Below are 26,142 nucleotides of genomic sequence, written 5' to 3' on the forward strand. Positions count from 1 at the left end.
AAAAGACCCACCCTGGGTATGGGGCCCAGAACAGCAAGTTGCACTACAGTCACTGAAAGACAGTCTAACCAGTGACACTACAATGTCATACTTTTACCCAGGTAGACAGACAGAACTGATTGTGGATGCTAGCCCTGTTGGACTGGGTGCAATCCTCTGCCAAAAAGATGAAAAAGGGGTGAAGTACATAATAGCTTATGCTAGTCGGTCTCTCAGCGACGTGGAGAGGAGATACTCCCAAACAGAAAAGGAAGCGCTGGCCATTGTGTGGAGCTGTGAGCATTTCCACCTATGCATCTATGGTCATCCTTTAACTCTAGTGACAGATCACAAAGCACTGGAAATCATATGGAACAATCCCAGGTCAAAACCACCTGCCAGGATTGAGAGATGGGGACTGAGGATTCAGCCCTACAACTTCAAGGTGGAATACCGAAAGGGAGCCGACAACCCAGCTGACTACATGTCTTGTCATCCTATCTTGTCTCAGACAGCTGACAGTACACGTGCAGCAAAGGTAGCAGAGGAGTATGTGAACTTCATCACAAGTCATGCAACACCTAAAGCCATGACACTCACAGAGATCAAGAGAGAGACACTTGCAGACCCAATCCTTCAAGAGATTAGTGGTCACATCAGACACAACACATGGCACCAAAGTGACAAGTCACGACATGCTGACATGTTAGCAGTGAACTAACAACATCACATGCATCAGAATAGTAATTCCCACAGCACTGCAAGATGGAGTGTTACAGCTAGCCCATGAAGGACATCAGGGCATTGTCAAAACCAAATCCCTACTCACAACCAAGGTTTGGTTTCCAGACATTGATCGAAAAGCAGAAGCAGTAGTACGCAGTTGTCTTGCATGTGAGGCCAACACGCCAGTTGCACATACTGAGCCACTAAAAATGTCCGTTCTGCCAGAAGCTCTTTGGCATAGTGTTAGTGCAGACTTCTATGGACCACTTCCAACTGGAGAGTACTTGCTTGTCATCACGGATGATTACACACGCTACCCAGTTGTAGAGAGCGTTAGGTCAACCTCGTCTAACACAGTCATGGATAGGGTTTTTTCCATGTTTGGGATCCCCAGAGTTGTGAAAACTGATAATGGTCCCCCATTCAACAGTGACCAGTTCTCCCAGTTTGCAGATCATGCCGGATCACACCACTGTGGCCTCAAGCCAATGCTACAGCTGAAAGATTCATGCGCACTCTAGGCAAAGCTATTCGTGTGGCTGAAACACAAGGCATTCCCTGAAAACAACAACTGAACATCTTTCTACGTGAGTATCGATCCACACCTCACAGCACGACAGAAAGCTCACCTGCCGAACTGTTTTTCCAACGCAAGGTGTACACAAAGATTCCTTCAATCACTCACACTGCAAGTAACTGTTCAGACTCTGAAGTGAGAGCAAGGGACAACAAGGCTAAAGCCAAGATGAAATCTCATGCAGACTCTCATTGTAATGCTACACCACACACTCTCACTCCAGGTGACGCTGTGCTTCATCGTCAGCCCAAGCACAACAAGCTCACCACACCGTATAACAGTAAGCCATACACGGTGACCAAAGTCAAAGGCTCCATGATCACGGCAGCCAGAAATGGACATTTTATTGTCAGGAATTTTTCATTCTTCAAGAAGATCACTCCAGAAGTAGTGGACATCTCACCAGATCCCAATGATGAGGATTGTGATTACAGTGATGCCTCTAAAACCTCAACAACACAGAGGTACTTTAGAAGCAAAAATTAAGAGAAGAGACGGAGTTCTTGGAGTAGCAACCAGCGGGAAGTTTTAATGAGCACACGGCAACATTCAACAAAAATCCAACGTATCAGTTATTACAGCTTACACTTATAGTCTAATTCACCCCCCTTAAGTCACCTTCCACCAATCAGATCAGTCGGCCGAATCACATAAACAAAGCATCCCTGATTTCTAATACGGGGCCTTGCCTAACACCTAGTTTGGTCATGTTCTTTCGAGGACATTGTACCCAAACAAGTTGACATGATGTTCTGCTCGTTGACCGGGAAATGTTTGGGAGTTCCCGGTCGCCACGACTTATCTCAGGTCGCTGGCACTCATACTTTCTGAGAAACATTTGTTTATTCAACTAGATTGAGATATCAGAATCAGGCCATGGCTTTAGTTTAATTCTAAGTTATATGATGATTTTCTTCAACAGTACCCCTCAAGGCACAACAGACGTCCTCCCGCCTACCGACAGGACTATATGTAGCTTATGGACTGTTAAACATGTGGACAATATCTTAGCTACATACAATAAATGTGCTCAGAGACATGGACACGAATGTGAACTGTTGTGAACTTACAAGGTACTGATTTAGCCAAGTTCGGAAATATAAATGATTTTCCGATATAAATGTTTAGCATAGAGTGTAAAATTAATGTGTGGAGGGATACTGTTAATACAGAGCTGCCATACCTCTAGATGAGTACAATGTTCAGTACAGTAAATTGAGTTGTGGAAGTTTGAGTAATATGTAAGAGCAAGCCTAGTTTCAGAATGTCAAGTTTTATGTTGGTACTTCTTTAAAAATTAAAAAGGGCAATGTGATGTTCACGGTAGAACCACGCCACCTGGTGGGGGGTACAAGTTATACGGATACAGTCAGCAAGGCCGCGTTAACAGTGTGTGCACCAGCCTCGGAATAAAAGCCTGTTGCTGGTCATCAAGTCGTTGCTCGTCTGGTGCATAATTACAATACAGAAACATTACAGAGAGCTTCTTTGCAAAGGAGAAAAGTCCCATTAAGGAGACAGAAGAAGAGCCTACAACTTCCAAGAAAAAGAAATCTTCATTTAACAGACAATATCAGGAGTCTAATTAAATATCAGGAGTAATTCTCACGCGCCAAGCCCGCTCTGCGTAATATGTGGCGACAGAGGAAGATCAGCTGCTGGAGATGGTAAATGACCTTAAAAGTATCTTTGAGACAACAACTCTGCTTGTCTTTTGAATTGATCTGCTCTACAACATCAGGAGGATTCGTCCCTTCCTCACTGACGAGACGGCGCAGGTTCTCATCCAGGCTCTTGTCATCTCCCGCCTGGATTACTGCAACTCTCTACTTGCCGGAGCCCCGGCATCAGTCATCAGACCTCTGGAGCTTGTCCAGAAAGCTGCAGCTCGCCTGGTGTTCAATCGCCAAGTTCTCCCACACAACTTCCTTTCTCCGTTCTCTACACTGGCTCCCTGTAAGAGTTCACATCCAGTTTAAGACTCTGGTGCTAGCCTACAGGGCAGTGAAAGGAACATGGGCTTCCTATCTCCAGGCCATGCTCAAGCCTTACACCCCCACCCGACCACTTTGCTCTGCTGCCTCGGGGCGATTGGTTGCCCATATCAGGGGTGAGCTAAAGGGAATCCCCGTCGCATTTATATGATGCCCGCCCACCGTAATTGGCTAGTGGTGGCCTTGTAATTAAAGGGACAGTAATTACCCGAGGCCCAGTGAGTGATAGGAGCTCCCTTCTGCTACATGAGGATCGAGGAAATGACAAATAAGAGAATTGGGATGGACCCAATTTCACTGAATTATCAAATCGCGGTACCATTCACAAGGGCAGAAATTAGATTAGATTAGATTTAAAGACCGTTGATTTCCAGTGCCCTTACTTTCCTTGAAGTGGCTATGTGAGACACTAGCCGTTTTTCAAGTCAATTGTCAAGCTAATTTTAGGCAAACTCACAAAAAAGAAATGCGAATTAGGCACGTTTCCATCGACTAAACAGCGTAGTTTTGTCTCAAATTGGCACCATAGACTAGGTATGGCTGTAATCCGCCAGAAAAAAAAAAGAAGGAACAAGTCCCCTCAATCATCTGACCAAGAGGGAAAATGGAGGGAGGACTTCAGGAATTTGTTTAAATTGGGCACGTTTTAATTGTTTTATGTCAGCTAGTATTGGCCTTGTTTAACTGTTTAGTGTTAACCATTCATATCTCATGAATGTAATATGTACTGTAATGTGTGTATACTGTTAATCACCATTGTCCCCAGGTGTAAGACAGGCAGACATCTTCTGCCTCCGTTTCCATGTTCTGCCACCCTCTGTACACTTTATAGGAGCCAGAGGCCGATCAGGATGAACAATGAGGATCGGTTCATCTCCACTGCACGATACTTCAATGTCTGTTGCTCTCCAGGCTCACACTCTGTATGTTGTGCGCCGTGGAGTTTAAAATGTGTATAAAGGACGCTTGTACCATTACCACTGTTGATCATATAAATGTGCCGTTTAATTCTTAGGTTCAATTTGTTCTCGGTCTCCCCCACGTATAGTCTGTGGCAGGCCCTGCATCTGACAGCGTAAATTGCATTTATAGGTTAAAACAAATCCTTGCATGAGTGTTAAAAATCTCCGAACCTCGACGCGCCTCCCTCCTGGTCTTTGTTTAGATTTGTATGGACCAGGATATCTTTTACGTTTTTTGTTTTTTAAGGCGGATCATACCATTTGTTATATATTTGTTGCAGAGGAATGCAAGATTGGCCGTGGACAAACGGGGAAATGCTACAGACTCACATACACACTGCACCGATCGCATGATCATCCTGGCGGAGATAACAGAAAGTCAAGGGGACGTATTTGAAACACTCAACAAGCCTTCACCGAAACAATGGTGTGCCTCAAGGATCAATACTGGGTCCCATTTTGTTTAGCTTGTTTATCAATGACCAGCCTTTAGTCTGCCAACAAACAAATTTATGTTGATGACACTGCTCTTTATGTTAAACTAACGGCAACCATGGACTCCATGTATATGGTTAAGCAATTCATGTTTACAGCTGAACATAAAGAAACCTGATGTTTTTGTTAAGGAGAAAAGTTCAAATATAAGTTTAAATATTCTAGATTTGAATTTGCATTTTAAATAAGATGGCCAGTGCCATCAATTCAACCTGACCAACTTTAGGCATATGAGACAATATCCAATTGCCACTGAGGTTTTGCCTCACAACTTGTATGTGCGCATACAGCGTCTTCTCATAGCTTAAGATGAGGCAGCCACACGTTTGCCTGCCTCAATTTTTCCGGTTTTCTTGGGTTAGTTATAGCTGTCCGCCAGCACTTTCAAACGGAGTCCCGTAACATGAGCATGGCTCGAGCTGCTCGTAACTTCCGACATGCAAAGTGCACAAAACATCAAATGAATGCCTTTGGGACCAACATTTACACAATCATTTTGGAGAAGACTAATGGGTTTCATGTTGTAGTTTAGTGGTCAAGTATTGTATTAAGACTGAGCGTATAGTGCTCGATACACTAATAAGACCGAATTTTGTAGTATTTTCCAGCTCCTGCACATCCAGAGCGGTAGGTTTTAATGAGTCGTTTCAGGCTAAAGCGGTTGGTTAAATATTACTGAAGGATGTGTGTAATTCTTAGCATGTTAGTTAGCCTGTGCTAGTCCCTCTCACCAAAGTTGGGGATTGTTTGAGCATGTGCAATAGTCTTGTCTCCATGTACCCTACATGAAATGCGGGTTAATTTCGCAAGGGTGCAGAACAGCTAAAATAGCCAAGTAATGACACCAAATATGTTGATTTTGAGAATAGTAGAAATGAGTGAATGAAACAAGAGTATGAATATTGATTTTATTTTTGTATACACACATACAGCATTCGGTCAGTCCTCCCCTAAAGATCAAGACAAGAAGAAACGTGTTTATAAATTCAGAACAGTTCACTGTGTTGAGATGTCAGCTCTGATACCAGATTATATTTTGTACTCACAGGATATTGGTCCAATGGTCTGCATTGACAGATGTCCTTCTACGGCAAACCTACAAGGTCAAATTAATAACCATGTTTTTGTAATTCTCCAGTTGTATTTATGCAGAACAAAAATAAATAAAATGTGTAGATGTACAAAGTTACCTTCACAGATGACACCAGCATCCTCCGAATGACCACAGTTGTGGGTTCCTAATCCTCTGTGTGTACAGTCTGTCAGTGATGACTCAGTTCCTGAACACCGAAGGTCATCTAGCCAGATTGGTCCACTGCCTTGTCCAAAATGTGCCCTTCTTGGTGCCGACAGAGCCCTGCCACAGCCCAGCTGTTGACACACCACTTGAGCGTCATTCAGATCCCAAATGTCGTCACACACCGTCCCCCAATTGCCGTTGTGGAAGATCTCCACTCTGCCAGAGCAGCTCCTTTTAGAGTTGACCAGTCTCACTGCGGTCACATCTGGTTGAAGTGAAAGCAAAATATCCGTCAACCCACATGGCAACAGCAGTATTGAGCACAAGCCCCATCTATTCAATGAAACTGTACTTGATAATTTTGCATCATCCTCATCATTTCTTACATATCATACTCTCCCTTCACACATGATTCTTCTGAGGTAAAGGAGATATTACCTGGAAAATGTAGGCTTCTACATTTCATACAATGGATGTAAATTAGGGGTAAAAGTAATCGGAGATTAAGCTAAAAAGAATGATGTTCATTAGTCTCATTTAGGCACTTGTTAGCAACCATCTTTTTTAAGAAACTTTAAGGCTTCAAATTTCATGAGTGGGATATTTACTGACGTATTTTATGTCATCGAACAAAATGCTTCAATCTCTTCAGATTGTGGTAACCAAAGACCTCATTTCAGGCATCTTACCAAAAACACATTAAAAAAAATCCCATTGACTTCCATTAGTCGAGAGCTTAAATTTATTGCTGGGTTTTAAGATTAATACCTGGAGCACTTTATTGTAACTATATTACTGTATTGTTTGTGAAACAACCATGATTTTTCTAAATTCTCTAGTTATATTTAACAGAAAAAAAAAAATATATAGCATAGATGTACAAAGTTACCTTCACAGACGACACCAGCATCCTCAGAATGACCACAGTTGTGGGTTCCTAATCCTCTGTGTGTACAGTCTTTTAGTGATGACTCATTCCCTGAACACCGAAGGTCATCCAGCCAGATTGGTCCACTTCCTTGTCCAAAATGTGCTCTTCTTGGTGCCGACAGTGCCCTGCCACAGCCCAGCTGTTGACAAACCACCTGAGCATCATTCACATCCCAAATGTCGTCACACACCGTTCCCCAATTGCCGTTGTGGAAGATCTCCACTCTGCCAGAGCAGCTGCTGTTAGAGTTGACCAGTCTTACTGCGCTCATATCTAGTTGAAGTGAAAGCAAAATATCCGTCAACCTACATGGCAGCAGTATTGAGCAAAAGCCCCATATCTTCAACGCAACTGGACTTGACCTAATCATTTAGCTTCTTCATTATCATGGCCTCTTGCATATCGTACTCTCCCTTCACACATGATTCTAAAAGTAATAAGGGATTGCGATAAAAATAATGATGTTCATTCGTCTCATTTAGGCACTTTATAGCAACCATCTTTTTTAAGAAACTTTAAAGCTTCAAATTTCATGAGTGGGATATTTACCGATTTATTTTAGGTCATGGAACAAAATGGTTAAATCTCTTCAGATTGTGTCAAACAAAGACCTAATTTCAGGCATCTTACCAAAAACGCACTAAAAAAAAAATCCCATTGACTTCCTTTAGTCGAGAGCTTAAACTCATTGCTGGGTTTTAGGATTAATTCCTGGAGCACATTATTGTAACTATATTACTGTATTGTTTGTGAGATTGAATGAAACATAACCTTGATTCTTCTAAATTCTCTAGTTATATTTTGCAGAAAAAAAAAGAAAAGAATTGTGTAGATGTACAAAGTTACCTTCACAGACGACACCAGCATCCTCAGAATGACCACAGTTGTGGGTTCCTATTCCTCTGTGTCTACAGTCTTTTAGTGATGACTCAGTTCCTGAACACCTAAGGTCATCTAGCCAGATTGGTCCACTGCCTTGTCCAAAATGTGCTCTTCTTGGTGCCGACAGAGCCCTGCCACAGCCCAGCTGTTGACAAACCACCTCAGCGTCATTCACGTCCCAAATGTCGTCACACACCGTCCCCCAATTGCCGTTGTGGAAGATCTCCACTCTGCCAGAGCAGCTGCTGTTAGAGTTGACCAGTCTCACTGTGGTCACATCTGGTTGAAGTGAAAGCAAGATATCTGTCAACCTACATGACAACTGTAGGTTGCAAATTACATCAATATTGAGCAAAGGACCCATCTCTTCAATGTAACTGAATTTGGCATCATTTAGCACCTTTATTATGAACTCTTACATGTCATACTCTCCCTTCACACATTATTCTTCCGAGTTAAAGAAAAGTAATGATCTGGAAAATGTGGGGTTCTATGCTGTGCAATATTTCATACTAAGGATGCAAATTAGGGGCAAAAGCTATAAGAGATGAAAGGAATGAAACAAAACCAGGTATAAACTGTGACAGATGGAGCTGGGTACATTAAGAGTTGATTCACAGGATATTGGACAGGATGATGGAGATATCTAGCATTGCAGGGATGACACATTTTTGCAGGCCAACCCAGAAGTTAGCATCTCAGTGGTTCCCTCGTCAAAAAGCCCATGGGATTTGGGATTATTGCAGGAAATCAGCTCAGTGGCTAAACCAGTTTATGATAAACACGTTTTGTTCACCAAGATCATTTTCACAAATGAACACCACATTTATGATTTCTAAAATCATAGTGGTGTAGTTTGTTTTTAAATGTTAGGTCACTACTTCTGTCGATTGCATCTGTGACGCCTGAAGCACTTTATTGTAACTATATTACTATATCGTTTGTGAGATTGAATGAGAACATGTTTTACAATTCTCCAGTTATATTTGTGCAGAAAAATAAATATGTGTATATGTACAAGTTTACCGTCACAGACGACACCAGCATCCTCAGAATGACCACAGTTGTGGGTTCCTAATCCTCTGTGTGTACAGTCGGTTAGTGATGACTCTGTTCCTGAACACTGAAGGTCATCCAGCCAGATTGGTCCACTGCCCTGTCCAAAATGTGCACTTCCTGGTGCTGACAGAGCCCTGCCACAGCCCAGCTGTTGACAAACCACCTGAGCGTCATTCCAATCCCAAATGTCGTCACACACGGTCCCCCATGTACCATTATGGAAGATCTCCACTCTGCCAGAGCAGCTACTGTCGGAGTTGACCAGTCTCACTGGAGGATTCAATGCTGCACCAGATGTTTGAGGAACTGTGAAAATATAGATATTGTACAAATGTGATAAACCAGATAATTCAGGACAATGTGTGATTTGGTAGTGTATGACCACCTTCAGAAATATCTGATGAGCTATAACAAACCAATTGTGGAAAACCTACTCAGAAGTGTGTCTGTACCCATTGGTCTTTCAGACCCAGTGGTTGCATTTCACGCCAACAATACCAATTTTAAGTTTAAAAAGTTTGGAATTCAGTCAATATTTGCAGTTATTCTGAATGATGTCCCCCAGCAGAAAGGAAATGTTCTGAGGCAAAGTACCCATTGTTTTGAGGTAAACTGCTTTACTATCTCGATTAGGAAAACAGACTCCTTCGAGTGAGAGGAAAAAGATTGTTAATATTAATTCCATCAGTGTTTCAGAAAATTAATTTCTATCAATGAAGTGTAAAATAACAAATTGAAAATTTAGATAAAAATACAGATTTAAAATATTTTACTTTCTAAAATAATCATAATCATAAATATTCTTCACTTTAACTTGTTCCATGCAATTTCAAGCATTAGTAACTACTTAGCCTGATGGGCTCTTTTCACAGCAGCCATTTTGACACAGGTCAAAATTAAAGAAATTGTGGGCCCATTCTTTTTGGTGTGTCACAGTCATTCCAGTGAGCCAGCATCCACAATACCAGGGCCAAGGCCCACCTAAATGAAACGGGGCCGTAATCAATGTTAGCAATTGCACCTGGGTTTACACTGCAATGACATGTCAAAAAGGCTGCTGTGAGAAGAGCATATCATTGCTAACTTTTTCTGTCTGCTCCTTGGTGCTGGGCAGGTAGTGTACAGTGGGTTGGTCAGAGCTTTTCCACTAAAAAACTAATTCTCTGCTTTCCATACTCTCTGCAAGTCCCTTCACATTACAAGAAATGATTTGATCCATTGTGAATATAAAACTATCAATTAGTGCAGCTTTATGTAAAGAGGAATAGCTTAAACCTGATGAAACGTCAATTACGTTACCTGTCCATCCTGTTAATGTCTGAATTAGCAGGAGCAACAGCATTCCACGAGTCCCCCTCATCATGGGCAACATCCAGGAGATAGGACCCACACTTGCTGAATAAGACAAAAGAGGCATTTTGACAAACTGTATCAAAGCAGACTCTTCTGGCTTGCTAAATGATTGTCTCCAAATCCCAAGTCTCTTTATATGTCCTCTTCACAGCAGCCAATTTGACACGTAATTGCAGGGTAAACACAGGTGTGATTGATCAAACTGATGAAGGTCCCATTCTATTTAGTTTCAAAGCCATACCAGCGAGCCAGCATGCACAATACCAGGGCCCCAGTCACCTAAATGGAACTCAGACATTTTTTTAATCACACCTGTGTTTACCCTGCAATTACATGTCAAAATGGGTACCGGGCCGCACAGAAAGAATAAATATTATATTATTTTCGTTTTATTGATTATCAGAGTCTGAAAGAAGTTTTATTTTGAAAAATGACCGGATTCTCTCGCAATTTCATCCGCCTGTGCCTCTTGACACATGTCAAGATGCTTGTCTCGGTCACGTGACACGTTACCTCAAAAATTAAGCCCGCAAGCTAGCAAAAATTATTAAAAAACTTTTGGAGAGCTTCTTTGCAAAGGAGAAAAGTCCCACTAAGGAGACAGAAGAAGAGCCTACAACTTCCAAGAAAAAGAAATCTTCATTTAACAGACAATATCAGGAGTCTAATTAAATATCAGGAGTAATTCTCACGCGCCAAGCCCGCTCTGCGTAATATGTGGCGACATAGGAAGATCAGCTGCTGGAGATTGTAAATGACGGTGGCCTTAAAAGTATCTTTGAGACAACAACTCTGCTTGTCTTTTGAATTGATCTGCTCTACAACATCAGGAGGATTCGCCCCTTCCTCACTGACGAGACGGCGCAGGTGCTAATCCAGGCTCTTGTCATCTCCCGCCTGGACTACTGCAACTCTCTACTTGCCGGAGCCCCGGCGTCAGCCATCAGACCTCTGGAGCTTGTCCAGAAAGCTGCAGCTCGCCTGGTGTTCAATCGCCAAGTTCTCCCACACAACCTCCTTTCTCCGTTCTCTACACTGGCTCCCTGTAAGAGCTTGCATCCAGTTTAAGACTCTGGTGCTAGCCTACAGGGCAGTGAAAGGAACATGGGCTTCCTATCTCCAGGCCATGCTCAAGCCTTACACCCCCGCCCGACCACTTCGCTCTACTGCCACGGGGCGATTGGTTTCCCCGTCGCTCAGAGGTCCCTGCGGCCGATCTACCTGGTCACGGCTGTTTTCTGTCCTGGCCCCTCAGTGGTGGAATGAACTCCCCACTGACGTCAGGACAGCAGAGTCGCTGCCCATCTTTCGGCGCAGGCTGAAAACTCACCTCTTCAGCAAGTGCTACCCTGAGCCTTCCACTTAGCACTCATACTAGTTTGTTGCACTTATTGTATTCGTATTACTTATTGTTTTCGTTTGTTTCTGCACTGTACTTTGGCTCTGGGTTATGCTCTTGGATGCTTGTTTGGAAAAAGGAGATGTACTTATCACTTCTGGTGACCAGTAGTTCTCTTGAATACCTATGTTGAATACACTTATTGTATCTTTGGATAAAAGCGTCTGCTAAATGACTAATGAATTAAAATCAAGGCTGAATATCCTGAGATTGCCACAAAAGCACTGAAAACCCTGCTTCCAATTCCAACATCCTATCTTTGTGAAGCGGCATTTCAGCGTTATTGTGAGTTGTATTTTGTATGTATTTCATATTTGTTTTCATGCCGATCGTATCATTTTATTTTCTTGTGTTTATCCTCCACACCTTGAAGGCCGGTCCGTGAAAATATTGTCTTCCATGAAACCGGTCCGTGGTGCAAAAAAGGGTGGGGACCGCTGATTTAAAGAATCAAAACATACAGCAAAAGCAAAGGAGATTTAAAAACAATTAAGAACATTGATTGAAACATTTAAAACAGTCATTAAATCTAAAAATAGAATAACAATTGCAGTGCAATTACAGAAATAAAATACAATAGTAAATGTGATCCACTTTCTTGGTCTTAGTGAGGACTCGAGCTGCAGCATTCTGAATCAGCTACAGCTTTCTGATTGACTTTCTACAGAGACTTGTAAACACACCATTACAGTAGTCAAGTCTACTGAAGATAAATGCATGGACAAATTTTTCCAAATCCTGTTGAGACATAAGTCCTCTAATCCTTGATAAATTCTTCAGGTAGTAGTAGGCTGATTTTGTAATTGTCTTGATATGGCTGTTCAGGTTGAGGTCTGAATCCATAACTACACCTAGATTTCTGGCTTGGTTTGTGTTTTTTAACATCAGTGATTGAAGCTCAGCGCTGACTTTCAATTGTTCGTCCATGGGACCAAAAACAATTACTTCTGTTTTATCTTTGTTTAACTGATGAAACTTCTGGCACATTCAGTTGTTGATTTGTTCAATGCATTTACCCTGCCCTTGTATGGGATTATCGTCCCCTGGTGATATAGTTATGTAGATTTGTGTGTCGTCTGCATAATTATAACACACTTTGTTGTTTTCCATAATCTGAGTTAGTGGAAGCATGTAGATGTTGAACAGAAGAGGCCCCAGTATTGAACCTTGAGGAACACCACATGCCATTTTAGTCAGCTCTGATATGTAATTAGTTACAGATTAAGTATTCTCGGTCCTTCAAGTAGAATTCAAATCAGTTAAGTGCTGTGCCAGAATCCCACCCAGATTTTTAGTCTGTCTAGTAGTATATCATGGTCGACCTTGTTGAATGCAGCACTGAGATCTAGTAATACGAAGACTGAAATTCCGCCATTGTCTGTGTTTAAGTGGATGTCGTTGAAAACCTATTTACACCATTTCAAGCCCTCACAGTCTCTCACACTCAACCACTTACCAGGTGATGTCGGTAAGTCCTTGAGGGTTTAGGGTTTGAGTCCCTCCCACCAGGGATGCATGGAGAGACACAAGGAAACCATGCATGTATCTCATTGTATCCATAATAAAAGTTATTGAGGGAAATAACAGATCATGATGAGACGCTTCTTTCTAATGAATGAAGAAAGTCCTTTTGTTGATCAGTCTACAATGAACATATATTTAAACCAAATGGTAAAGTCGAAAACAAATCAGGACAACTTCCGGTTCAAGTGAGTGTGGCGAGAAGATAGGTGGCATGTGGTTTTCACCTAAAGATTACGTTTTTCCCACAGTATCGAGGATTCAGAGGACACTCAGGTTCATTATACAAATCAGCCGGAGACGTGGTTCCACTACAAAATGATCAGTCTTTATTATTATAAAACAATAGTTCATCGATAATGTTAGACACAAAGTACTAATAAAAGTATACATTTATTTAGAAGGAAGGTGTAGGGCTGCAGCTTACCAGTGGCGAGGTGGACCAGTACAGGTGAGGATCCCAAAAGAGGAGGCACCCCGATCACACGTGTACACAACACTCACACACACACAACCACACATGAGTGTTCCGAACCAGGGGAACACCAAACCACACAGCACACGAAGGGAGACGCCAACACCCGGAGGCACAAACCCCACCACCTAGGCGTAGCAGCTCCTACAGGGACAGGGAACACAATTACACAAGGCTCTGGTTCTCAAAAAAAAGGAAAATCAAAAAGGGAAAAATAAGAATAGACAAAACAACAAAAATAACTTAAGTTAACTGATCAGTAAGGGGGATGATCAGCTACCCAATGGGTATAAATCAAATGCCAGAGTGGGCCTTAACATCCCCTGTCAGCATACACAATAAAAGATGGCTCGAGCTAAAATAAGTTTTGCGGAGGAGGGCATGTAGCGCTGCTACCAGCGGCTATATAACGCGGTTACTAACGCGACACCATAATATAATTGTTAGAGAAATTCACTCGAAGCCAATGTAAAAGTAATTATCACAGGACATTTATTCTTGCAAGAAGGAGACAGAGTTGAAACACATACAAGTCATGTATCAAGGCTGCTCAGAGGTCTGTCTCTGAGTCTCTGATATTTATACTTCGGATAACACTCAAGTGCATTTGCACAGAATCATGTGCCACCTCAGAGGACATACCTGGCCAGTAACAAAGAGCTCGCAAGAGCTCCAACGTTCTCTCCACACCTTGATGGCCATGCTCCTGATGAACTCCCATTAGGACCTTGTTCTTTAGGGCAGCCGGCAGCAGCAGTTGGAACGTTGCCGCTGCACCATCAGGGCGGAAAATCCGGCGACAAAGGATCCCGTTCTGCTCAACCAGGCAGTCCCATTGTCGGAGCAGCACCAATACGGGCTGGCATAAATGTTTACGCTCCTCATGGTTAGGACGCTGCTTCTGTCTCCAGAACAATGAGACTTCCTGGATAACTGGGTCAGCCTGCTGGAGAGAACAAATGTCAGACAGTGTGCAATTAGGCAAGACTGTGACAGCAGCTTGGGTTGCCTCAACCTTCCCCAACTGCAATGCTCGCTGTAACGGTTCAGGAAGTAAGGTACCAGGGACCATGACTTCCCTGTCCTGCTCACCTGGTGGATGCTGCCGAGAGAGAGCGTCAGCGTTGCTTCTCCCTGACCTGTACTTTAACTCAAAGTCAAAGGATGCAAGTTGGGCAGCCCACCGTTGTTCGGTCGCACCAAGTTTAGCAGACGACAACTGGCTCAATGGATTGTTGTCGGTGTAAGCAAGGCACTTGTGGCCCAGCAAATACTCCCTGAATTTCTCGGTCATGGCCCACTTGAGCGCCAAGAACTCGAGTTTCATTGAGCTATAGTTCTGCATATTGCGCTCAGTGGGTCTCAGACCTCGACTGGCATATGCTATAGGTCGAACTTTACCTCCGTGCTCCTGTGAGAGTACCGCCCCTAGCCCGCCAAAGCTCGCATCCACCTCAAGGATGAAGGGTAAGGAAAAATCAGCATAGGCCAGGACAGGTGCAGTGGTGAGTTTGGCTTTTAACGCACCAAAGCTACGCTGGCACTCCTCTGTCCACTTCTCGAGAACGCCTGGCCCTGCCCTCCTTCTGGCCTTGGTGCCTCCTAGCTCTGCCACAAGCTTATGTAGAGGGACTGCCAGCTTGGCAAAGCCCTCTACAAAGCGACGATAATAGCTGGCAATCCCCAGAAAAGACCTCAGCTCAGAGACCGTAGAGGGCGGCTGCCAGTTAGCCACCACCTCGATCTTGCTCGGATCGGTGGAGACACCCTTGTCCGAGATGACATGACCCAAATAACGCACTTCCTGCTGGAAAAACGCACATTTGGAGAGTTTTGCCTTAAGACCCTCCTGCTGAAGTTGACCCAGCACCACCTCCAGTCTCTCCAGATGTTGTTCTACTGAGGAAGAGAAAACCACAATGTCGTCAAGGTAGAGAAGTAGCGACTGGCATTGTTTGTCACCAAATAGACGCTGCATTCATCTCTGGAAGGTGCTGGGGGCGTTACAGAGCCCAAAGGGCATGCGGTTCCACTCAAACAAACCAAATGGGGTGCAAAATGCTGTCTTGGGTCTGTCTTTCTCAGCCATTGGGACCTGGTTGTACCCACTGGCCAGACCCAATGGCGGAAAACCAGCGAGCACCTGTCAGTGCATCCAGGGATTCCTCGATACGAGGTAAAGGAAAAGCATCTTTTCTGGTCTTGCTGTTAAGTTGGCGGCAGTTGACGCACAGGCGCAGACTACCATCCTTCTTCTTCACCAGAACAATGGGGGAAGCATAGGGACTGCTGCTTTTCCCGATTACCTGTGTCTCCAGTAGTTTATTGATATGCTCTTTTACTACCTCATACTCTGATGGAGGGATACGCCTGTAGCGTTGTCTTACAGGGACGTCATCCAAGAGCGGAATGTCATAGGCTATCAAGTTGGTACAACCCAAATCCCCCTCATAAGCAGAAAATACTGAGGTGTACTTCCCAAGAAGGGACCTCACCTGATCCTGCTCTTCAGCAGACAATGAAGGCAGGTCAATGGCCTCCATCTGGTCATCCACTTTTTGAAGAACGGACTGAGATGCCACTGTGGCTACACTAGTTGGCCTCTCTGTGACTCCTGTGGGCAGACTGACAACATTAACAGTATCCAAGGTGCCTACAATGGTGCGGGGATAAAGCAACACCTCAGTGGAGCCTACATTAACAATCGGTATGTAGGCTGTGCCCCTTATCACACGAACCAAGGCAGGTGACGCAAGCAGCCCAGCAGGTAAGCCAGTGTCAGGGGGTTCGAACAACACAGTGGCACCCGAGTATTGCTCAGCACACGTAGCCGCCACTACTTGCATCATGCCACCTGGGATACGACAAGCCTTCTTACCCTGGATCTTTACTTTTCCTGCAGTACCCAACGGGGCCTGCACACTGGCACGATGGCACTTTTGCAGCGCCTGCGCGAGAGACTCTGGGGCCCCAGATACTGGGGGAAAATCAAACAAAGCTTGGCCATGCTGTCCAAAGAGATCTCTGTAGCACCTGCGGATCACATTCATCCCCAACACACCAGGGACGGGACAGGACAAATTACCAGGGGGGTCCTTTACGACCAACACCCCACAACATGGCATCAACTTGCCACAAAGCTCCACGTCCAGTTCCAGGTAACCAATGTATGGAATGGGCAACCCATTAGCAGCTCTAAGCTCCAGCCAGTGACACGATTGGAGTCGTTCTTGACCCCATGGCTCGAAATGCTGGAGGAAAAAGCTCTCAGTGACAGTAGACACCATGGATCCTGTATCCACCAAGCAAGGCACCTTAATTCCACCCATGTCCACATCCACATGGGGACACGAGGACATCAACTTGGAGGCGTCACCTGCACCACTTAAGACAAACCCGGAGCCAGTAGAGGGCCCACCCGAACTGTGGCTCTGTAGTCCGGTGGATGCTAGTTTTCCCTAGCCTGAGCTGAATGGGGCTGCCTACCCGACTGTGGAGGAGCCTGCAAGGACTGAGGGTGGGGAGGGACGCGCACCCCGTTGCACTCTCTGGCAAAGTGACCAGGCTGTTGAAAGCGCCTGCATATTATGGGGCCCTGATGAGGAGCACGATTGTGCTGTTGAGAGTTCTGTAAAAGCGCAATGCTTTGAGTAAGTTGATTTGACTGTTGTTGCTGCTGTTTCAACATTTCACTCATCTCAGACAACTGGGGTGAGTTAACCATCCCCGGGGAACCACCATGGACGGTGTACTGTATACCAAGGACAGAGGGAACAGAGTGACTTCGGCCTCTCGTGCCACCTGGCAAGCCTTCCTGTTCCCACCTAATAGCCTTCCCCCTGACGTCAAGCAAAGTTGCGGTCAGCTTCCCACGCACAAACTGTTTTAAGCCACGACGGAGGGAACCATCTAGAACGTGCTCCACAAATTGGTCTCGCAACAACACTTCAGCATTTAGCATCTCGCTAGGTGTGCGCTGTTTTACAGCCTCCATACGGCTCATCAAAGCGAGGGAGAACTCTTGTAGGGTCTCCCCTTCTTGTTGTCTTCTGGAAAAGAAGGCCTCCTGTAAGGCTACATATGACTCAGAACACCCGTACAACTCAATTATTTTGTCTGGATCCCCTCGTTCTGCACTAGAGCGAAATTTGATTTCATCACATGCCTCTCCTTCCAAGTGATCGAACAAAAAGAATGCCTGATCGGAGGTAGATAACCTTCGTGCCCTCATACATGCTTTCACCTCCTCAATCCACTCATTCAACCCTATACCTGACCGTCCCCTAAACATAGGGCATTTCCTGTCTCGGGGCAGGAACACTAGCCTCTCTGTAACAGGGGCACTGGTAGTGACAGAAGCAGTAGGTGGCACAGAAGTAGAAGGCATAGCAATAGAGCCAGGGAGGGTGGAAGCCTGTTCCTGGCGTAGCTTCTCATTATCTGCTGTCAACTGTGCAATTAGGTCCCTCAACTCTTGCAGATCTTCTGCCATTACTACAAATTGGTTAATGAAGGAGGAATCAGTGGGGTGGATTAGCACAGAGGGGAAGAAAAAAACAAAAATAGGTTAGCTGAATACCTTACCAGAACCTGCTACAGACTCAAAGAACCAGCTGCTGTTTTGCCTTTACCAAGAAAAATAAATAAATAAATGAAATACACAATTAAACACACAATACACCAAATAACATTTTCTCAACAAAACAAAGAAAAGAAGAATGGAACACACGTCTCTGCTTTCAAAAAGTATAACCTGCCAACAACGCCAAATGTGGTGAGAAGATAGGTGGCATGTGGTTTTAAAGTTTATGTGGACATTAGTCAATAGTCCGAGCACAACAACGCCACCTTAGGAATTTCACCTAAAGATTACGTTTTTCCCACAGTATCGAGGATTCAGAGGACACTCAGGTTCATTATACAAATCAGCCGGAGACGTGGTTCCACTACAAAACGATCAGTCTTTATTATTATAAAACAATGGTTCATCGATAATGTTAGACACAAAGTACTAATAAAAGAGCCGCATACATTTATTTAGAAGGAAGGTGTAGGGCTGTGGCTTACCAGTGGCGAGGTGGACCACTACAGGTAAGGATCCCAAAAGAGGAGGCACCCCGATCACACGTGCACACAACACTCACACACACAACCACACGTGAGTGTTCCGAACCAGGGGAACACCAAACCACACAGCACACGAAGGGAGACACCAACACCCGGAGGCACCAACCCCACCACCTAGGCGTAGCAGCTCACTACAGGGACAGGGAACACAATTACACAAGGCTCTGGTTCTCAAAAAGAAGGAAAATCAAAAAAATGAGGATTTACATGAGGATCGAGGAAATGACAAATAAGGGAATTGGGATGGACCCAATTTCACTGAATTATCAAATCGCGGTACCATTCACAAGGGCAGAAATTAGATTAGATTAGATTTAAAGACCGTTGATTTCCAGTGCCCTTACTTTCCTTGAAGTGGCTATGTGAGACACTAGCCGTTTTTCAAGTCAATTGTCAAGCTAATTTTAGGCAAACTCACAAAAAAGAAATGCGAATTAGGCACGTTTCCATCGACTAAACAGCGTAGTTTTGTCTCAAATTGGCACCATAGACTAGGTATGGCTGTAATCCGCCAGAAAAAAAAAAGAAGGAACAGGTCCCCTCAATCATCTGACCAAGAGGGAAAATGGAGGGAGGACTTCAGGAATTTGTTTAAATTGGGCACGTTTTAATTGTTTTATGTCAGCTAGTATTGGCCTTGTTTAACTGTTTAGTGTTAACCATTCATATCTCATGAATGTAATATGTACTGTAATGTGTGTATACTGTTAATCACCATTGTCCCCAGGTGTAAGACAGGCAGACATCTTCTGCCTCCGTTTCCATGTTCTGCCACCCTCTGTACACTTTATAGGAGCCAGAGGCCGATCAGGATGAACAATGAGGATCGGTTCATCTCCACTGCACGATACTTCAATGTCTGTTGCTCTCCAGGCTCACACTCTGTATGTTGTGCGCCGTGGAGTTTAAAATGTGTATAAAGGACGCTTGTACCATTACCACTGTTGATCATATAAATGTGCCGTTTAATTCTTAGGTTCAATTTGTTCTCGGTCTCCCCCACGTATAGTCTGTGGCAGGCCCTGCATCTGACAGCGTAAATTGCATTTATAGGTTAAAACAAATCCTTGCATGAGTGTTAAAAATCTCCGAACCTCGACGCGCCTCCCTCCTGGTCTTTGTTTAGATTTGTATGGACCAGGATATCTTTTACGTTTTTTGTTTTTTAAGGCGGATCATACCATTTGTTATATATTTGTTGCAGAGGAATGCAAGATTGGCCGTGGACAAACGGGGAAATGCTACAGACTCACATACACACTGCACCGATCGCATGATCATCCTGGCGGAGATAACAGAAAGTCAAGGGGACGTATTTGAAACACTCAACAAGCCTTCACCGAAACAATGGTGTGCCTCAAGGATCAATACTGGGTCCCATTTTGTTTAGCTTGTTTATCAATGACCAGCCTTTAGTCTGCCAACAAACAAATTTATGTTGATGACACTGCTCTTTATGTTAAACTAACGGCAACCATGGACTCCATGTATATGGTTAAGCAATTCATGTTTACAGCTGAACATAAAGAAACCTGATGTTTTTGTTAAGGAGAAAAGTTCAAATATAAGTTTAAATATTCTAGATTTGAATTTGCATTTTAAATAAGATGGCCAGTGCCATCAATTCAACCTGACCAACTTTAGGCATATGAGACAATATCCAATTGCCACTGAGGTTTTGCCTCACAACTTGTATGTGCGCATACAGCGTCTTCTCATAGCTTAAGATGAGGCAGCCACACGTTTGCCTGCCTCAATTTTTCCGGTTTTCTTGGGTTAGTTATAGCTGTCCGCCAGCACTTTCAAACGGAGTCCCGTAACATGAGCATGGCTCGAGCTGCTCGTAACTTCCGACATGCAAAGTGCACAAAACATCAAATGAATGCCTTTGGGACCAACATTTACACAATCATTTTGGAGAAGACTAATGGGTTTCATGTTGTAGTTTAGTGGTCAAGTATTGTATTAAGACTGAGCGTATAGTGCTCGATACACTAATAAGACCGAATTTTGTAGTATTTTCCAGCTCCTGCACATCCAGAGCGGTAGGTTTTAATGAGTCGTTTCAGGCTAAAGCGGTTGGTTAAATATTACTGAAGGATGTGTGTAATTCTTAGCATGTTAGTTAGCCTGTGCTAGTCCCTCTCACCAAAGTTGGGGATTGTTTGAGCATGTGCAATAGTCTTGTCTCCATGTACCCTACATGAAATGCGGGTTAATTTCGCAAGGGTGCAGAACAGCTAAAATAGCCAAGTAATGACACCAAATATGTTGATTTTGAGAATAGTAGAAATGAGTGAATGAAACAAGAGTATGAATATTGATTTTATTTTTGTATACACACATACAGCATTCGGTCAGTCCTCCCCTAAAGATCAAGACAAGAAGAAACGTGTTTATAAATTCAGAACAGTTCACTGTGTTGAGATGTCAGCTCTGATACCAGATTATATTTTGTACTCACAGGATATTGGTCCAATGGTCTGCATTGACAGATGTCCTTCTACGGCAAACCTACAAGGTCAAATTAATAACCATGTTTTTGTAATTCTCCAGTTGTATTTATGCAGAACAAAAATAAATAAAATGTGTAGATGTACAAAGTTACCTTCACAGATGACACCAGCATCCTCCGAATGACCACAGTTGTGGGTTCCTAATCCTCTGTGTGTACAGTCTGTCAGTGATGACTCAGTTCCTGAACACCGAAGGTCATCTAGCCAGATTGGTCCACTGCCTTGTCCAAAATGTGCCCTTCTTGGTGCCGACAGAGCCCTGCCACAGCCCAGCTGTTGACACACCACTTGAGCGTCATTCAGATCCCAAATGTCGTCACACACCGTCCCCCAATTGCCGTTGTGGAAGATCTCCACTCTGCCAGAGCAGCTCCTTTTAGAGTTGACCAGTCTCACTGCGGTCACATCTGGTTGAAGTGAAAGCAAAATATCCGTCAACCCACATGGCAACAGCAGTATTGAGCACAAGCCCCATCTATTCAATGAAACTGTACTTGATAATTTTGCATCATCCTCATCATTTCTTACATATCATACTCTCCCTTCACACATGATTCTTCTGAGGTAAAGGAGATATTACCTGGAAAATGTAGGCTTCTACATTTCATACAATGGATGTAAATTAGGGGTAAAAGTAATCGGAGATTAAGCTAAAAAGAATGATGTTCATTAGTCTCATTTAGGCACTTGTTAGCAACCATCTTTTTTAAGAAACTTTAAGGCTTCAAATTTCATGAGTGGGATATTTACTGACGTATTTTATGTCATCGAACAAAATGCTTCAATCTCTTCAGATTGTGGTAACCAAAGACCTCATTTCAGGCATCTTACCAAAAACACATTAAAAAAAATCCCATTGACTTCCATTAGTCGAGAGCTTAAATTTATTGCTGGGTTTTAAGATTAATACCTGGAGCACTTTATTGTAACTATATTACTGTATTGTTTGTGAAACAACCATGATTTTTCTAAATTCTCTAGTTATATTTAACAGAAAAAAAAAAATATATAGCATAGATGTACAAAGTTACCTTCACAGACGACACCAGCATCCTCAGAATGACCACAGTTGTGGGTTCCTAATCCTCTGTGTGTACAGTCTTTTAGTGATGACTCATTCCCTGAACACCGAAGGTCATCCAGCCAGATTGGTCCACTTCCTTGTCCAAAATGTGCTCTTCTTGGTGCCGACAGTGCCCTGCCACAGCCCAGCTGTTGACAAACCACCTGAGCATCATTCACATCCCAAATGTCGTCACACACCGTCCCCCAATTGCTGTTGTGGAAGATCTCCACTCTGCCAGAGCAGCTGCTGTTAGAGTTGACCAGTCTTACTGCGCTCATATCTAGTTGAAGTGAAAGCAAAATATCCATCAACCTACATGACAGTAGTATTGAGCAAAAGCCCCATATCTTCAACGCAACTGTACTTGACCTAATCATTTAGCTTCTTCATTATCATGGCCTCTTGCATATCGTACTCTCCCTTCACACATGATTCTTCTGAGGTAAAGATGAGAAATTAATTACAAAGTTACCTTCACAGACAACACCAGCATCCTCAGAATGACCACAGTTGTGGGTTCCTATTCCTCTGTGTCTACAGTCTTTTAGTGATGACTCAGTTCCTGAACACCTAAGGTCATCCAGCCAGATTGGTCCACTGCCCTGTCCAAAATGTGCTCTTCTTGGTGCCGACAGAGCCCTGCCACAGCCCAGCTGTTGACAAACCACCTCAGCGTCATTCACGTCCCAAATGTCGTCACACACCGTCCCCCAATTGCCGTTGTGGAAGATCTCCACTCTGCCAGAGCAGCTGCTGTTAGAGTTGACCAGTCTCACTGTGGTCACATCTGGTTGAAGTGAAAGCAAAATATCTGTCAACCTACATGGCAACTGTAGGTTGCAAATTACATCAATATTGAGCAAAGGACCCATCTCTTCAATGTAACTGAATTTGGCATCATTTAGCACCTTTATTATGAACTCTTACATGTCATACTCTCCCTTCACACATTATTCTGAGGTAAAGATGAGTAATGATCTGGAAAATGTGGGGTTCTATGCTGTGCAATATTTCATACTATGGATGCAAATTAGGGGCGAAAACTATAAGAGATGAAAGGAATGAAACAAAACCAGGTATAAACTGACAGATGGAGCTGGGTACATTAAGAGTTGATTCACAGGATATTGGACAGGATGATGGAGATATCTAGAGTGTTGCAGGGATGACATTTTTGCAGGCCAACCCAGAAGTTAGCATCTCAGTGGTTCTCTTGTCAAAAAGCCAATGGGATTTGGGATTATTGCAGGAAATCAGTTCAGTGGCTAAACCAGTTTATGATAAACACGTTTTATTCACCAAGATCATTTTCACAAATGAACATATTTATGATTTTTAAAATCATAGTGGTGTAGTTTGTTTTTAAATGTTAGGTCACTACTTCTGTCGATTGCATCTGTGATGCATGACTTACACCACCACTGAGCTAAAGGCAGACTATAGTTCAGCATGATGATGTTCATTAGTCTCATTTAGGCACTTGTTAGAAACCATCACTTTTGAGAAGTAGGAGATTCAAATTTCACAAGTGGGATATTTCCTGACATTTTAGGTCCTAGAACAAAATGCTAAAATCCCAGTCAAAAATGTCCATTATTGTAGAAATGCCAACTCTAACTGGATTTTACAACAAATTCCTGGAGCACTTTATTGTAACTCTTACTGTATCGTTTGTGAGATTGAATGAGAACATATTTTTCAATTCTCCAGTTATATTTTTGCAGAAAAAAGAATTGTGTAGATGTACAAATTTACCATCACAGACGACACCAGCATCCTCAGAATGACCACAGTTGTGGGTTCCTAATCCTCTGTGTGTACAGTCTTTTAGTGATGACTCTGTTCCTGAACACTGAAGGTCATCCAGCCAGATTGGTCCACTTCCTTGTCCAAAATGTGCACTTCCTGGTGCTGACAGAGCCCTGCCACAGCCCAGCTGTTGACAAACCACCTGAGCGTCATTCACGTCCCAAATGTCGTCACACACCGTCCCCCATGTGCCGTTATGGAAGATCTCCACTCTGCCAGAGCAGCTGCTGTCGGAGTTGACCAGTCTCACTGGAGGATTCAATGCTGCACCAGATGTTTGAAGAACTGTGAAAATATAGATATTGTACAAATGTGATAAACCAGATACTTAATTCAGGATAATGTGTGATTCGGTAGTGTATGACCACCTTTAGAAATATAACAAACCAATTGTGGAAAACCTACTCAGAATTGTGTCTGTACCCATTGGTCTTTCAGACCCTGTGGTTTCACGCCAACAATACCAATTTTAAGTTTAAAAAGTTTGGAATTCAGTCAATATTTGCAGTTATTCTGAATGATGCCCCCCAGCAGAAAGGAAATGAGGCATTTTGACGCAGTTTACCTCAAAATGTTTTGAGGTAAACTGCTTTACTATCACGATTAGGAAAACAAACTCCTTCGAGTGAGAGGAAAAAGATTGGTTAATATTAATTCCATCATCGTTTCAGAAAATTAATTTCTATCAATGAAGTGTAAAGTAACAAATTGAAAATTCTTTCTGATTTACAGATTTTTTTTAAATGAAAATGACTTTCAATGCATTATATCTCCACATAAAAATACAGATTTAAAATATTTTACTTTCTAAAATAATCATCAATATCATAATCATCAATATTCTTCACTTTGACTTGTTCCATGCAATTTCAAGCATTAATAACTTTACTTATGGAGCCACTATGAGGCAGCAGAGCAAGCTGTAAACACAACATGGACATGCAGCCTGATGGGCTCTTTTCACAGCAGCCATTTTGACACAGGTCAAAATTAAAGAAATTGTGGGCCCATTCTTTTTGGTGTGTCACAGTCATTCCAGTGAGCCAGCATCCACAATACCAGGCCCAAGGCCCACCTAAATGAAACGGGGCCGTAATCAATGTTAGCAATTGCACCTGGGTTTACACTGCAATGACATGTCAAAATGGCTGCTTTGTGAAGGGCATATCATTGCCAAGTCTGCTCTTTGGTGCTGGGCAGGTAGTGTACAGTGGGTTGATCAGAGGTTTTTCACTAAAAAACTAATTCTCTGCTTTCCATACTCTCTGCAACTCCCTTCACATTACAATAAATGATTTGATCCATTGTGACTATAAAACTATCAATTAGTGCAGCTTTATGTAAAGAAGAATTAAAGCTTAAACCTGATGATACGTCAATTACGTTACCTGTCCATCCTGTTAATGTTTGAATTATCAGGAGCAACAGCATTCCACGAGTCCCCCTCATCATGGGCAACATCCAGGAGATAGGACCCACACTTGCTGAATAAGACAAAAGAGGCATTTTGACAAACTGTATCAAAGCAGACTCTTCTGGCTTGCTAAATGATTGACTCCAATACTAACAGAGAGTACATCCCAAGTCTCTTTATATGTCCTCTTCACAGCAGCCAATCTGACACGTAATTGCAGGGTAAACACAGGTGTGCTTGATCAAACTGACCAAGGTCCCATTCTATTTAGTTTCAAATTCATTCCAGTGAGCCAGCATGCACAATACCAGGGCCCCAGCCAGCTAAATGGAACAGAGCCATTTTTTTTAATCACACCTGTGTTCACCTTGCAATTACATGTCAAAATAGGGCCTATTGCATCCTTGGGTACATCCCAAGGCTCCTAATCGCATCCCCGTTTCCCTCACTTGTGTCCTTTGAAACCATGCGAGGAGAGAGGAAACAAGGAAATATGTTTTAAGATACATGAGACTTCCTTTCCTCAGTTTCTGATGGCGGCTCTGATCACAGCAGGATCAGCTGTCAGTCGGCTTTAACAGCTGAAGAGACTTTTGAGAAGTTTGTGTCTGTGCACA

General features: G+C 43.2%; 1 protein-coding gene across 1 annotated transcript in view; it reads right to left on the reverse strand.

The window, feature by feature from the left end:
* The window catches only part of LOC137892544 (deleted in malignant brain tumors 1 protein-like), a 43,608-nt gene extending 17,949 nt beyond the window's left edge, over positions 1 to 25,659 (reverse strand). Inside the window, exons 1-10 of the mRNA XM_068737787.1 lie at positions 25,500 to 25,659; positions 24,058 to 24,396; positions 22,775 to 23,089; positions 22,268 to 22,582; positions 21,329 to 21,643; positions 8,813 to 9,151; positions 7,751 to 8,065; positions 6,863 to 7,177; positions 5,924 to 6,238; positions 98 to 156 (exon numbers count right to left, since the gene is read on the reverse strand). Of these exons, the coding sequence (XP_068593888.1) occupies positions 98 to 156; positions 5,924 to 6,238; positions 6,863 to 7,177; positions 7,751 to 8,065; positions 8,813 to 9,151; positions 21,329 to 21,643; positions 22,268 to 22,582; positions 22,775 to 23,089; positions 24,058 to 24,396; positions 25,500 to 25,617 (2,745 nt within the window). The 5' untranslated portion in view covers positions 25,618 to 25,659. The remainder of the gene's footprint in view (positions 1 to 97; positions 157 to 5,923; positions 6,239 to 6,862; positions 7,178 to 7,750; positions 8,066 to 8,812; positions 9,152 to 21,328; positions 21,644 to 22,267; positions 22,583 to 22,774; positions 23,090 to 24,057; positions 24,397 to 25,499) is intronic.
* Between the last annotated feature and the right edge of the window lie 483 nt (positions 25,660 to 26,142).

Source organism: Cebidichthys violaceus, unplaced genomic scaffold (assembly GCF_023349555.1).
Source record: "Cebidichthys violaceus isolate CVI_PGR_0920_01 unplaced genomic scaffold, fCebVio1.0.p SCAF_8, whole genome shotgun sequence".
Classification (NCBI taxonomy): domain Eukaryota; kingdom Metazoa; phylum Chordata; class Actinopteri; order Perciformes; family Stichaeidae; genus Cebidichthys; species Cebidichthys violaceus.